Source organism: Dasypus novemcinctus, chromosome 4 (genome assembly GCF_030445035.2).
Source record: "Dasypus novemcinctus isolate mDasNov1 chromosome 4, mDasNov1.1.hap2, whole genome shotgun sequence".
In the NCBI taxonomy this organism is placed as follows: Eukaryota; Metazoa; Chordata; class Mammalia; order Cingulata; family Dasypodidae; genus Dasypus; species Dasypus novemcinctus.
This window is the reverse complement of record NC_080676.1, coordinates 49,572,210-49,588,298: the sequence shown is the minus strand read 5'-3', so window position 1 is coordinate 49,588,298 and position 16,089 is coordinate 49,572,210. Positions and strand designations below refer to the sequence as shown.

Here is a 16,089-nt window from a genome sequence, read left to right as displayed (position 1 = left end):
AGCTTCTTAGACAGTTCCATGGGACTAAGAAACCAGTTGCCCCTTGAAATAGCCAAATCAGTGCTGCATCTATGTATTGGCTTTCTCTCCTTTCCTGCAAGTGCTTTTGTAATATACTACCAAAGCACACATGTCTTATTAAGGGAATGCTTTTATTATTTCCTTAAGTCATTTGACATAAAAATTACATTCTTTCTTCTCTGAAATATCTCTGCTTTCTAAGATTCTCATCAGTCTCATGTCATGCATTTACTACTTGGTCCCATGTTCCCAATCATTTGGTATGTCCATTCTGGTGAGTCCATCTACCTTCACACTTTCTTCCACCTGAGTGTTAAATAGTCTGGATTAGCCAAGACTATTCAGAACCACAAGTAGATATGGTTAACCATAATTACTTAATATCCCTTAGTCCCATTCTTCCAAACCAGGGTTTAAAAAAATAATCCACTCTAAGCCTCAGAAAATACTCATATTCGAAATCTTAAATGGAGAGGTCTTTAAAATTACCCAAGAGTGTGAAATATTTTTCAAAAACAAAGAGTAAGTGTATTTGTTTTATCAACCACAAAAATGTTTGGCATTCTCTGCATCTTTAACATTAGATGACTCTTAAATTAGATTATGCTTTTGTAAAAACTGCTGTCAGCAAAAGCCAGTTTGACAGTTAAACCAGCTTGAACAGGTAAAGGAGCTAATCACCAGACCCCATTGTTTGCCTGAGAAGCTTAATTCGTTTACTTAACTGATTCCCAGCCCTAGCTGTATTGGTGTAAATCTGATGCTTTATGCTGTAGCTGAAATAGGGACAAAGTGCAAGCTAGCAAATAGATATTCAGAGAAAAAGCAATTGTAGATATTTAGTAAAACATTTAACAATTAACAACTGATCAGGGAAAGTCAGTGTGTTAGGTGTCATAGGATAAGGATGGGCAAGAAGGGTTAAATTTCATTCCAGAAATTAAAAAACTATTAGGAAAAATAAGGCACATGCAAGAACAAGTACAATTCATTACAATGCTGCTGGAATGTTAGAAACTGACATAGTGTATGATTTATCCTTATTCTTAGAGACTGCTATGGGATTTATTTTGATGGACTTTTTAGAAAAATAACTGAACGCATAAAAATAACTGAAGCATATACCAGAGTCTTTGCTTGTTCAAATTATCAAAATGATACATTTTTAATCTGTCTAGATTTCTTGGAAATAGTCACATAATTTCACTTGAAGGTAAAACATTGGTAATTTAATTAAAGTAGCTATATGAAAAGCTCATGCACTTGGATCCCTGATACTAGTACCTAAGAACCCATACGTGTGCCAACTGAGAGAACTGAACACTTAATACAGTGGACCCAAGGTCCCTAGGCACAGTGGCCACTTTTTCCAAACAACTTGGAATCAACAGCTTGATTTCTTAGCTAATCTTTGAAATAAGGGAATTCTTCTGAATGTGGCAGTTTGGTTGTTTCTAGGGCTCTCTGATGGATGCAAATTAAATGAATGGCAAACCATTTCAATAAGAATATCTGAGTCTTCTATCAGGCTCTTTGCTGAAGAACTAAGTGGATATGAGAAAGCAAAAAGGAGTCACAGAATCCATCTTACTTTCCATTGCCATGGAAATTGGTTAGTTACTTGGATCAGATGAAAGTCTATACGGGATATAAATTTTGGCATTCAGGAGTTGTTACTGTTTTAGTAATTTTTTTTTATTTATATAAAACTTTCTTATATTTGGGATAATGATGCATATACTCATTATGCAAATACTTTATTCACCCATGTATTGTATACACCAGTTTTTTTTTTCATTTTTGCCATGTGTTCTTAAATTGCAATACTATCTTCTCAATAATTTCAAATGTCACAGATTTCTCTTTTATTCTTCCTCAGTCCTTTGCATATTAAACTTGATGTTACTACAACTCATTAATAGCAATTTATGTGCTATGTATAAAAGTTCCTAAATATATATCTTTGGTATTTCAATCCCCAAATTCATAAGGTGGATTATTAGTATTTCAAACATCTAACCAAAATTGTATATTTAACTGCTAAAGCTAATGTCTATATCTTTGCGTTGACACAGATATAATGAGGATAAATTTTCAACTTTGTAGGAGCGCTTACAAACCATTGATGAAACAGGAATTCTGGAGTCTTATTTGAAAAACCAATCATTGATAACCATGCCATATATTAAATACTTACAAACAACTCTTAGAATGGGAGACAAGAAATCAAAGTAGGGCATAAGTAAATGCTCATAGCCAAACTGAGGAATATTAAAAGTATATAGTGGTGGGAAAAAATGAAAAAAAAAGTATATAGTGTCTCAGTATCATATGAGTATTTCATTACTTTGGCAATTATGGATTATTGGTGTATTAGCCTGCCAAAGGATGCCAATGCAAAGTACCAGAAATCTGTTGGCTTTATTAAGGGTAAAAGCTTATAATTTCAAGTCTGTAAAAAGTCCAACTCAAGTTCAACCGTAAGAGGTGCTTTCTCACCAAAGTCAGTTGCCACGTTTTGAAGCACAGCCCCTCTATGGCTGGTCTCTGCCTTTGCCTCTCAACTCAACCTTTCCTCTTGAGCTCCATGGGTCCAGTCTCTGAGGCTTCATGCTTAAGTGATCCCTAGTCCTCCACTCAGCATAGGGCTTGTTTCTTTCCTGGGCTCCTATTTAAGCCTGAGCTGGTCTGCTCGCTTCGCAGCTCAGCTGTAAACTATCAGGCAAATGGCTCATCTCTCTTCAGGGCCTCAGGTGTTTGATCCTTCTCCTTTTTGTCACATTGCAGGACAAAAAATGACAGAGCTCTCTCTTCTATGACAGTCTCAGTAAGCGTTCATTTATTTCAGACCCAACAAGGGGGTAGTGGCTCAGCCTGAGTCAAGCCCACTGATCCAGTCGAATCAAAAGCCCAAAGCAAGTTTATCAGATAATCGAATCAAAGTCCCCTCAGTAGAAGTTAATGCAATCAGAGGGTATCACACCCAGTGGAATAGATTAGTTTACAAACAAAATCTCTCTCTTTTGGGGATTCATAAAATAATCTCAAACTGCCGAAATTGGTAACAATGTGAATTAATGTGAAATGGAGAAATAGAGGCAAGTATAAAGGAATAAATTATCACTTGTTTGGTAAACAAAATCTCTTACACATGAAACCCTTGAGTAAGCAATGAAATGCAATATGCAACTTTAAAATATACTGCTATATGCTAATGTATGGTTTCAGAGCTTTTAACATTGACTAACATTAGACCTATCACGGCAGAAAGAAAATAAGTCTTAAAATATTTTGCATTTTTAAGTCTTATATTTTTTAATGTAAGGTCTCATCCCAAATTGTTTATTAGCTATATTAATCAGGACAAAGGCCTACAGAGTTAATATGAACGCAACTTCTTAAGTCAGTGAATCCATGAAGTTTCTAAGTGTCATCCTTAGAAACTTTGAAAGCAGAGGATTGAACTTATGAATATTTTAGATGCAGGTTGGCAAAAAAATTTATCCCATATCAAATCCAGTCAATTCCTAGCAGCTGTCTTAAGAATTATATATTGAGACTAACTCTTGAGTCTCAGATTGAATATGGTGATTATGTTCAGGTATCTACTGCGGACAGAAGAAGTTTTGCTTCATGAGTACTTTTCTAACCCTTCTTTACCCTATTTGATACCCCATAGGATACAGTAAAGCTCTGGGAGTAAATAGTTAACCAAACTCATTTTATGAATATTTCCCATATTGTATTTCACTGTTTTTTCCCATCTCCCATTCCATTTCAAGTGATTATAATGACTAGACATTTCAGAAAAGATATCAATGTCTTAGTAGACATGTCTATAGGTTTTAGCACTGTTTTTGCATTTTCTAAAACACTAATTCTTACTCTTTTGAGGACAAAAAATTGTTACAATTGATAATAGATTTGGTGGTTATCTCTGCAACACCTATGCTACCAACCTTCTTTACCTTCATTTCTTTTTTTATTAGAACAGTTTTAGGTTTATAGAAAAATTAAGCAGATACTACAAAGTTTCCATAGACCTTCCAACCCACACAGTTTTCCCCATTAATAACTTTGCATTAGTGTGGTTACAACAGAGGAAACAATATTATTATAATTATACTATTAACTATAGTACATAGTTTATATTAGGGTTCACACTTTGTGTTTTAAGTTTTTGTCTGGTAACAAATATACCTTCATTTTTCAGCAGTCCTATAGTATGAATGGGATTGGACCCAGCTTCTGGGGAAAGACATGACTGTCGTAAATTAAATAGGTTAAGTTTACCCCTTTCCCACAGTGATTGGTTTAGGTAAACCAGGCCTACTCCAATCAGCACAGTTATTTCCCTAGTCACAAGGAGCAGGTCAAATAGAGCATGAAACCAATCCAAACTAGTGTAATTGGGGTGGGGAGTAATTTTTCTACAGCTTCCTAGAAAGTAGCATCATTGCTCTTCTGGGAAATCTCCCAGAAGATTTCTCTCTCTTGCTTTGATAGAATTGTGAACAGATATGTATCCAGGAACTTCTGACTGCATTTTTTCTAATACAAAGACATTCCACATAAAAAGTCCAAAAGAAAAAGGGCAAATGTGAAAGGGTAACAAAGTAGTGGAAATGGAGATGTTTTTGAGCTACTTCTAAAACCCAACTATTGTAGACTTTTCAAATACATGAGTCAATAGAATCCCTTAATTTTTATTAAGATGGTTTGCATATAGGCCTCTAGTAATAACAAAAAATTCTTATTATGTACATTTTAACTATAAAAAGATATGACTCTAAAATGGATAACCCTCTTCCTTGCTTTCTTAAAAACTGTAATTAATTTTTTAAAAAACTGTAGTTATAAGGATCATAATTCTTATTTTCCTTGAAGACTCAGGAACATAATTATGATTGTTCATTTTAGAGTGCAAAAATATTACTAATTGAACCTCTTATAAATGGTCTAAGGCCACTGTACTTTCTGATTTAATGAGATTCTGAGCACTAATTTTGTAAAAATAAATAGACATATGAACAAATTAATTATAAATGAATCAAAAAATATTCCTTCTCTATCATATGCCTTTCAAACATGCTTGGCTTGATTTCTTCAAGTTTAATTTCAGTTTACTTCCTAAATTTCAGTTTCATATCATAGAAGTATTCCTATTTGGGGAATACTTCCATTCTATCCTAAAATTTCAATTTGTATGAATTCTTCAAGAGAAAAATCACACAATTAAAATGATGACTCTAATACATGCTGAAAGAAATTTTCAATTTGTAACACTTGCTGTAGTATGCCAATAGCAGAGAATATACAGGTCCAAAATTTGTTAAAAAAAATGAAATTTAGTCTTTTTGTAGAAAAGATGACCCCAATATTTATATAAATGTGTGTGTACAAAAATTCAGGGTTCTCCAAGAAACAATACTGAAAGAGATTAGCATTGAAGATCTGTTCCATGGATATCCCATGATATGTCTTCGTGTGTGCGTGTGTGTGTGTGTGTGTGTGTGTGTAGGAGGCTCTTTTATAATAGTTAACCCTGGGAACTGTGAGTACTGTCTTCAGGACATTTAAGTATCATAATCAAAATCATTTATAACAGATTTTTCTGGTTTGTTGTGTTATATTACATTTTTCTTTAGTAAGTGGATATGGCTTAAGGCTTTAAAATCTTTTATTATGCAGAGAGTTTGTATCAGCAGGATTTTTTAGAAGGACATTTGACCTTCCTACATAGAACTAATCTGTTATACATTGATTGCTCTAGCTTTTGCCCCTGTACTTCTAAAACACTTTGGGAATGGTGCTATCTGAAAATGACATGTTAGAGTCTCCTGGTCCAAGTGAGGAAAAAATGCAGAAATTAACATTAAAATTCATGTTTAACTTATTGACAGATCCCTAAAATAAGAAGGACATATTTAGAAAACACAAAATTCAATTATCAGCAAAATATTACTGCTTCCTGAATTAGATGTGAAATCTTTCAGAAACAAGTTGATTTGTGACTTTGAAAGACTGCCATATTTTTAGTAAGTGATCATATAGCTTCCTATTCTGATTTATACTAATTATATTCTATAGCAAATATATGTTAAAAACAACTTCAGGTATATATAAAACAAAAAGAAGTGTGCACAGAGAGTAACATTTCCACTCATTCCTATCTTAATATGCAATATTAACTCAATATACTGTGGCATTGACATCTACTTTGATGATTAACTCTATTTATAAAGGGAGTCAAATTTTGACGATCTCATATTGTGCAATGAGATGTTTTTTAGTAGTAAAAACAAAAACAGAAAAAGGAACTGGTATCATAATTCATTCCTTTAGAAACGGTAATATTTGTGAACTATAATGAAAAACAAACCTCTGTAGCAAGAGAAATATAGCCAACACGATCTCCAATTTCAGTAAATGAAGATTTTGGGTGTAACTATGCATTAAAAAATACATACCTACAATATTTCCTCTTCAGAAGAGTAAGGGGAATATTTTAATATCCTATCATCTCCCTTGAGTAGCTCCAAACTACATTTCTTATCACAAAGTACAGCCTTTGCATTGATAATATGTATTTGGGGTATTTTCTGGTTTAGTTCATATCATGATATACAGTGTAATTTTATATGGAGACATTTTGCATCTAGTAACAATAATTTGATATAGCAGGAAAAATTCCAAAGTGTTCTAAAAAATAAAAACAAAGGTTTTAATCCACAGCTTTTGAATAAACTCAAAATGTACACAGGGTTAAAGAATATCATTAAACTTGCTTTGCTCAATAGAACACAATATTTTCATATTTAATCCAAATGATAGACCAGCATTAGATATACATTGAATATGCTCAAATTTACTTATTTGGATTAGAAATCATAGCCAGATTTTCTAAACATTTAAAGAACTGCACCAGAAGTTCCATTAGCCTCATGAACACAACATGCCTTTGAAACTCACAGAACTAAATAACAGATATTTGGTCTCTCCTCTCACTTCATATAAAGCTATTGAGCTATATTTTTCAATGGTATTAGATGGAATGAAATCTCAAGAGAAATAAAAATCATTCTGTATTTTAATCTGCCTCTATATTCTATAGTTAAAAGTACATCACTTAAAGTTTTCAGTTAAGAATCCTAATATTATAACAACTGGTATAAACATGATTTAATAGTGACATTTTTAAATACTTTCAGTTTCACAATACACAAGCCCAGTATTTAAAACAATGTTAGTGGAATATGACTCTATTAATCAAAGTGATCATGGTTAATCAACTCGAAAGGATGATTGACAACCAAATATAATTCATATTAGCCAAAACAGCTAAAAATTAGAATTATTTAAATATTTTTCATCATTGAAAAGCCACTATTAGCCTTTATTCCCCACTGCAAAATTGAGTTCAGATTTATAGCTGTAAAGTAAGGATAAATATCATTATGTTGTTAAAATACAAACCATATAAGAATTAATAGCCTTGATTTCTAGGCCTTAAATGAATATCCCCTTTTATCATAACCTAATCTCACTGTGACACTTTCTCCACATGTATAATGGTAAAAATATTATAGTATTCCTATTCCTTTCTAATTTTAATAAAAGAGTCTTGTTTAGGTATTATATAAGAATAGTTAGAATATACATAAATTTAAGGAAACTATTTTTAAAACTCTATACTTACTAACATTGCAAACCCTACACTAATTAAAAATAAGAAAACTTATTTTTCTTAAACAAAATTGAAATAACTATGAAAGGATAGATAAATTGATATTTCTTCAGGAAGAATGCAAGCAGAATTAGATCATTTGCTGGTTTCCATGGTACCACATGTATAAGGTACTTTGTGTTTCACTGGATGTACCATTCAGACTCAGGGATTTTTTTATATATAATATAGAGCATTTGAGGTGCCAGAAGAAAGGAACTAGAAATCATATTATTGGATGATAGTTCCTTTCCTCTGGCATCCCAAATGCTTTATGTTCACATTTGATTTTTTAAATTATTTTCTTTTATATGAAGCTATAGTGATTTGAAAAAAAAAAACAAGTTATCATTCATCATTCATTGGGTGTCTATTATGGAAAAAATGGCCAAAAAAAAAAAAGCTAATAAAATATTAATATATTAAATATACAAACATATAAAATGTATATCTGACATTATGTCAGTTAAAAGCAAAATAAAAAGAGGAAAACAAAGTCTAAATAATTGGTTAAAAATTTTTGGTGAGTGAGCAGTTCACCTTTTCAACATTTTTTCCTTCTTATAATATTATCCTACTATGGATTCAATGAACCACTCCATAGTGGGTCTTTTCTCCTCTCTTTTTCGGTTCTTCTTCTTCTGCATAGACGTTGGAAGGTAGCATTACCTACATCGTTGGGAATTAAGGAAGTATTTTATAATTTGTGAGGTCCAATATAGTAGCCACTAGTTATTTATGGTCATTAAACATGTGAAATATAATGAAAGTGATTGAGGAATTGCAATTTTAAATTTAATTTTAGTTTAAATCCGCATGTAGCTAGTGCCTAATCTATTGGACAGTACATCTCTAGATCCTACTTCTTTCTGAGTTCCAATCTCATGTATCCAACTTCTTTCCTTCATGTTTCTTCTAAGATGCTCTCTAGTCCTCCAAAATTCTTCATGTCCAGTGTCAAAAACTCATTATCATTTTTTCCAAATTAGCTCTTAATTTTGTTAATATTCAGTATCATCTATTTTGCCCAAGCTAAAATAATGAGATTATTCTTGAGTCTTCAAGCTGCTTCATGTGCCATATCCAGTAAATGATATATCCTGCCATTCAATCTTATACATTTCTTTCAAATTTTTCTTATGCTTTCAAAAATACATATCTTAATATTTCTTGCACACTATCACCAAGAGCCCTGCTTTTAAAAGAATTCTCAGGGGGAGCTCACTGTTATTATGATAAGATAGAAATTCCTTAAATTGCACATCCTAGATATTTTGTCATTTGACCTCTTTCAAGCTTCATTTCCAGCTCCATCTCTTACTTCTTTCAGTCTCTGCTTCTCTACAATTTGCACCAAAGGCTTAAGCCACCTGGCATTACTTACAGTTCCCCAAAGATAGCATGCTCTTTTTAATCTTGATTAATCTATCTTGATGCATACATTTCCCATTGCTCTGAACACTGTATCATCATCTCAGAAATCTACCTCAAATGCCACCTCTAGTGAATTTGTCTTCACCTCTCCTAGGCAGAGGCAGAAGCTCCATCTTCTTGTCTTCTGTACTTAATCCACATTATTATAATCTGTTTCAGTATATGATTTTGAAATGATTTGTTTACCTGTTTATTCCTTTGGTCTCACTCCTAGGCTTTAATCCTTTTTGCATTTCCAGTATTTTGTTCCATACTCGGCTTATGGCAGGCTACTAAAATGTTTAAATAGCTAACAACAACTTATGAGCTAAATACTGAAGTTTTAGAAACATAGCAAATTCCTAAGTGGAGGAGAAATAAGCTTATTTCAAAACGTGAATCCATGGTGATTTTTATTCAATTGTTAAAGGATAAGCACCTAGGATTTATATTGCCATTTAATTTGTGTATAGTCTTGGAAGGAATTAGTTTATCTTCTATGATAATTCAAAAACATGCTATTTTAGGGTAATTATAGAAGATAAGGAAAACATCTTCAAAATTGAGGCTGTGTGTGTCACTCTTCAGCAATTTTATACTGTACAATCTGATTGTCATTGGAGCCAAGATAAATTATATGTATGGCATTGATATTGAACGTCATTCATTACTTTCTTAGGTTCCACGCTTTATATCAAAAAGACAAATGTGAAGATAAATTCAAACTATATATATATATGTATATAAAACAAGTCCTCAAAAAAAAAAAAAAAGAACTCTAAGATAACATTGGAAAACTATTTTCAAGGACTAGTACGTGTCCACATCTCATGTATTCCTACCAATACCTGTTTAAAGGATTAGCTAATTATTTATTTATTCATCAAATCTATTTGAAAATATATAGAGTAAGATTGGAATATACACAATATCTGTGCACAAATTTGTCTGTTTTCTCTAATGCTCATTTATTTTTTGTCTATTTGACATTGAGTACTGATCTCTTATAAATGTTCAGGTTACATTCTATTCTCATTTCCTCTTTTATTGGCCTGTCCCTGTATCCAAACATGCTTTCAGGAGTTATAGCTCTTAAATGTGGCCCATCCCTCAGAAATCCATATTCAACTGTGTGTTTCTAACTCTAAAATCAAAATCCTAGCATTTCCTCTGGGTGAGGACTGCCTATGACTAGATATTTTCATCTTATTACATATCTGATATTCTCATGATCTGAAACTGCCCATGCCACAAAAATCCTTGATTTTCATGATCCAGAACAAAGCAGAAAATATGGAGAAAATATTATGGTCCCATTGTCCTAAAATCTTAAAACACTTTCCTTAAAAACACAAAACAATTTATGGGAAGTGGATGTGGTTCAAGGAATTGAGTGCCCACCTACCACATGGGAGATCCTGGGTTTGGTTCCCATTGCCTCCTAAAGAAGTTGAGCAAGACAGTGAGCTGACACAATGGGCAGGCATGTTAAGCTGATACAACAAGGTGACACAACAAGAGACACAAGCAGGAAAATGTAATGAGAGATACAACAAAGAGGGTACCTCCCTCCCACATGGGAGGTCCTGAGTTCAGTTTCTGTTGCCTACTAAAAAGAAGACTAGCACACAACAAACAGAAACAGCAAAAACAAACAATGAGGGGGTGGGGAGAAACAAATAAATAAAATAAACCTTAAAAAAAACCACAATCTAGACTCAAAAGTGTTTATAATATTTGAGTGAATAAACACATAAACACAGATATATTATAGATATAATTTCCAAGTATTAAGAATACAGCTTTGCTTTTATATTCTTTGGAGTTTTATGGGGCCACATCTATCTTGCTATATCCAAATAATAATGGATGATCAAAGGACAGAGATAATTAAAGCTAAATCAAGGAACTAGACTATGTCAGGAAGGAAAATATATGTACAGTTAAAATTCATATATCTTGCCTAGAAGAATATTAAACAACATGTAATCCAATCTCCTCTTATTTCAAAGATTGAGAAAACAAAAAGATATGCACACAGCTCTTTAGTATAAGAGACAGGCCTTGAACTCTATCTAGTCTTAGTATGCTGAGCTCAATTATTTCCACTCAGTGAGCTCAGTTCTTATATCGTTTTTTCTTTCTAAAGGAGAAAAAGTCTTGAAGTTCACTTAAGATTTAAATATCATTCAATCTCTCTCATAAACATATATAAATGTAGATTATTTTAGGTATACCAAGATGCCAATATTCTCTACCAATTCTATCTCCAAAAGGCAGGTTGTGTCAGGTGAAACAAATAATTAGTAAATGTATGATAAGATATAAAATATGATATGATATCAAGAATGTTACATTTATTTTTCCATAATGTAAACTTTAATTTTCTCCATTCTATAAAATTTGCAGTAAAGAAAATACAGTAAAATATAAGTATAGCCATCATAAGGTAAAACCTCTCCTAATTTTTTCTTTAAAAAAGGAGTCTTTTTTCTAGTTACAAATAAAATGTACCACAGACAAATAAGTACCTTCAATATTGAAATGAAACCTTGACTACACATAACTTCTAACACCATTTTATACTGCCCTTCATCTAAAATGTAGAGGTATACTTAAAAATATGAGAATATCCCACAAATCTACTTAAGGAATAAAACTAATTGTTTTATTAAAGATTGATTTTGAAAACAAATTATCAGTCGTGGGTCTATACAATCTAGGATGAGTTGCTTATTTTCTTTACTTTTTAGTAAAATAATAGGAGGTACTGAAATCCTTCTTGTATATTCTACAAATCAATATATACACATATAAATACATACATACATACATACATACATACATACATAAATAAATAAATGTATATATTTCTCTTGATTGGTTATTTTCCTTTCACCCACACATCCCATTCATGAATGCATTCTTCCCTTACCTTGGCAATGGTTTCATGAAGATTGAAAAGAGGATCCATATCTTCAATTTTTGTTGCACGTTTAGGAAAAAGAGCCTCAGATAGAAAACTTGGACCCTGTGGCAAATCAGAAGAGAAACATTTAAAACTATTCATTGATTTTGTTCTTTAAGTGCTTATTGGATTTTCTTTAAAGATTCAAAAGGACTCTAAATTGCTTTAAGCTTTTGTTGATTGTTGGACTTCATTCTACTGATCTAATTAACCCATCACAGATTACTTACAAATTAAAATAAGAGAATTCTATAATTCTTGACATTATATGTATTTACAAAAGAATATTCTCTTACTGAAAGTGATAATTCTTGACAGTCCTGCTGTGACTTTTTTTTCAAATGCAGAATTACATATAGAGTAAGATTCTGACAACAAAACCTATAGCTGAAATCCTTTCTCTCTTTTATATATTATATGTTTTAAGGCTGATAGAATGGAATGTTGTGGATAAACCTGATTATCAATTTAAAAAGCCTAGGCAAAAATCTGTATGCTATTTTAAATATTGCAAAAATAATTTCAAATTATAATAAAATATATTGGGGGTGATACTTCCAATAAAATGGTAACATATTATATCAAAACTTTAGTGATAATATAATTAAAATGAGTCAATTACAGTTACAATAATTAATTCATTTTGTACTTGCTGATGTAGCCAAGTTGCCAGATGCAAAAAGATACAGTATGCTGATAATGTTATTATCTATAACAATGCTCTTATAGTTATCAATATTATTGGCAACCCACAAAATGATTATTATTTAATATATAAGGGAGCTGAGGTGGTGCAAGAGAGTAATCGCCTCTCTTCCACTCCAGAAGGTCCCAGGATTGGTTCCAGAAATGCCTAATGAGAATATAAGCAGACATAGAAGAACACACAGCGAATGGACAGAGAGCAGACAATGGTGGGGGTGGGGAATAAGTAAATAAAACTTAAAAATAAAAAAAACAAACATATAATTATAGCTTTATCTTGAAAATCTGAAGGAACTAGGATTAGTTATCTAGAAAATAAGGATACTTGTATGTGGTTTGTTAGAAGATACAGATAAAGAAAAAAGAAAAGAAAAAAGTAAAGAAAACTAGCTAGATATAGAGATAATCTGCCCAAAGGCTATACTGTGGAAGAAAGATTTAGCCCAATCTACACCAAATACTGACTGCTAGAAGTTAATACATTTAAGATGAACTATATTAGAACTATTTATTAGACCTATTTATTAGAGTTCCAACAGTAGAACAGACTACTTTGGGATATATCAATAGTGGGAAAGAAAGGATGATATAGTTGACAGACTCTGAAATCATAAAGATGAGAACTGAAACTAACATAATTCCAATTCCCTCTGTTAAACTATTTTAGGACCAGGTGTACTTTTCATTTCCTATTTGAAACAATAATAAGATCAAGCAAAAGTAACCTAAATGATTGCTCTAGCATTTATCGACCTTTTGATAATAATACCATGTACCAAACAAACAACTTAATCTATCAAGGCTAACAGTTTGTTTATTAAAAGTTCTTTCAAGTTCCTTTCCTCTCTGTGCCTACCAATCTTAAACAATATTTCATAAACTCTACCCAGTCCTAACTGGCACCCCATTTTGTGACACTTTCCATAATATTACACAGGCCAAGGTTAAAATCCTATTAACACCCTTCCATAATTTCCCCATTTTGAGGTACTACTAAAATTCAGTCAAGATGGTAATTCTCCCTTACTGTAATAGGTCTAATAAACTTAATTTTTTCTTATCAGTAGGATTTTCTGGAGTTCTTTGGAGAAGTCAACATAGACATGGGTTAAAATTTTGGTTTTGCTACTCAATAATTGTGTCATCTTAAGTATCTTTATTTTGAAAGGATCAGTTACCTAATCTAAGAAACCTGGATAATAAAAAACACTTCAGAGATGTGTAAACTTTCCAATGCCTCACACATAGCAGACATTATGTTAATGTCATTGATGATGATGCTGAAAACAATTAAAAACATGATGATAAAAGATGACAGCTGAATAAGGCATATCAAGAGTCAGCTTGTCATACAGAGCAGTTAGTAATCTAAACAGAGCTATCTAAAGCACCTATTTGGGGGTCCCAGGAGACCAGAAGAACATCCTGCAATATCTGTGAAAGAACAGAAGAAGGAGATTCCCATCTGCAGTGAAGATTCATGAGCAGAGAACTCCAAACCATTGAGGTTGTTGCCCATGCTCCACTGGTGGTGCAAGTCACCTCAGGAGCTATTACATAGTGGAGTTGGAAGTTCCATTTCCAAAAAAGGGGGAGGAAGAGATGATTGGCCACTGACTTCAGCTACTGATTAGTAAATTCAGCTGGCTAAAGTATAGTTCTAAGAAGAGCTAAAGTTTGAAGCTGTCCATGTCAGAAAGAGTGGTGGCCACCATTTTAACTCTCCACAGGCATGAGGGGAAGCAGGGCTGGTTGAAAATTACAGTGCTGGTAGGGACTGGCTTCTTTCCACCCACATCAGATTGCAGCCCTAGTTTAGGCTCCAACCCTGCCTTTGGCAGGAAAGAAACTGGGGGGGACTGCAACTGCCTTTCCAGGTAATGTCAGGTATATTTGGCCCACACAGACTGGATACTCAGATACCTGTAGCCCATCCCCACTCCCCAATAGGATTTGAGGGCAACTATGTTTCCTCAGCCTCTTCAGGCAACTACAGGTGCTTTTGTCCCACATGAACTTGTTCGTTCAGTGCCTTTGAATCCATCTCCACCCCTGTCCCCCACTCCATAGGATAGGAGAGGGCTGTTGTTTCCTCAGCCTCTCAGGGCAACTGCAGGTACTTTTGGCCTGCACAAATTTGACTGCTGGGAGCATGTGGCTCCACCACCACCCTCTATAGGATAAGAGGGGGTCAGTGTTTCCCAGCCTTTCTGTATAACTGTAGGTATTTTGGCTCCAACAGATTGAATAGACAGGAACCACAGAGGATAAGAGGACCTGGTATTTTCTCAGCCTTTCTAGGCAACAGCAGGCACTTTTGACCTACAAGGACTGGACTGTTGAATCTACCACCAGCCCCCGAAGGATAGGAGAGGGCTGGTGATTCTTCAGTCTCTCTAGGCAATGGAAGTCACTTCTGGCCTACACAGACTGAACTGTTGGGTGCCTGTGGTATTATCCCCAGCCCCTAAAAGGCAGAAGGGAAAGTATTCCCTCAGCTACCCAGGGCAACTACAGGCACATTTGGCCCACAAGGATTAGATTGTTGGTCACTCTGGAGCAGTCATCCCCACCATTGGCAGGGAAGGAGGGAGGCCAGTACAATCAGTTTACCTGGGCAACTGCAGTTATTTTGGACCTGTACAACATAGATTGCTGCTCACACCTGCAACTCCATCCCTAACACCATAAGGGAGGGAAGGGATATGAAGCTGATCAGTCTTTCCAGGCAACAACAGAAGGTTGTAGTCTGCACAGCTTGGATTACTAGACACAGCTGCAGCTCTGTACCTACCTCTGACAGAGGAGAAAGGTGGGAGAAGATTCATTATTTCCTGGAGCAATGCTGGCAGCATCAGCCTCAACAGCTTACAGTACCAACTACATCCTCCCGTTGTACTACACAACTAGTAAGGGAGAAAGGGCAAGAAAGCCCTAAACTAAAGAGTGAAAATGCACCCAGAATAAATACATATAGTAAACCAGATGCCAAGACACCAAAAAAAATTACAATCCAAACCAAGATACAGAAAGATATGGCCCAGTCAAAGACACAAGATAAGCTTCCAGATGACATAAAGGAGTTGAGACAATTAATCATAGATGGTCGAAGAAATCTCCTTAATAAATTCAATGAGATGGCTAAGGAAATTTAGGACATTAAGAAGACACTGGTGAGCACAAAGAAGAATTTGAAAGTATACATAGAATAATAGCAGATCTTATGGTCATGAAAGGCATAATAAATGAAATAAAA

At 33.7% G+C, this 16,089-nt stretch overlaps 1 protein-coding gene across 4 annotated transcripts in view; it reads right to left on the bottom strand.

Annotated features, from left to right (window-relative positions):
- The window catches only part of NAALADL2 (N-acetylated alpha-linked acidic dipeptidase like 2), a 1,069,483-nt gene that overhangs the window by 159,569 nt on the left and 893,825 nt on the right, over positions 1-16,089 (bottom strand). For all 4 annotated transcript variants that reach the window (XM_071214620.1, XM_058295358.2, XM_058295357.2 and 1 more), the window contains exon 11: positions 12,096-12,191. In XM_071214620.1, coding sequence (XP_071070721.1) covers positions 12,096-12,191 — 96 coding nt within the window. The remainder of the gene's footprint in view (positions 1-12,095; positions 12,192-16,089) is intronic.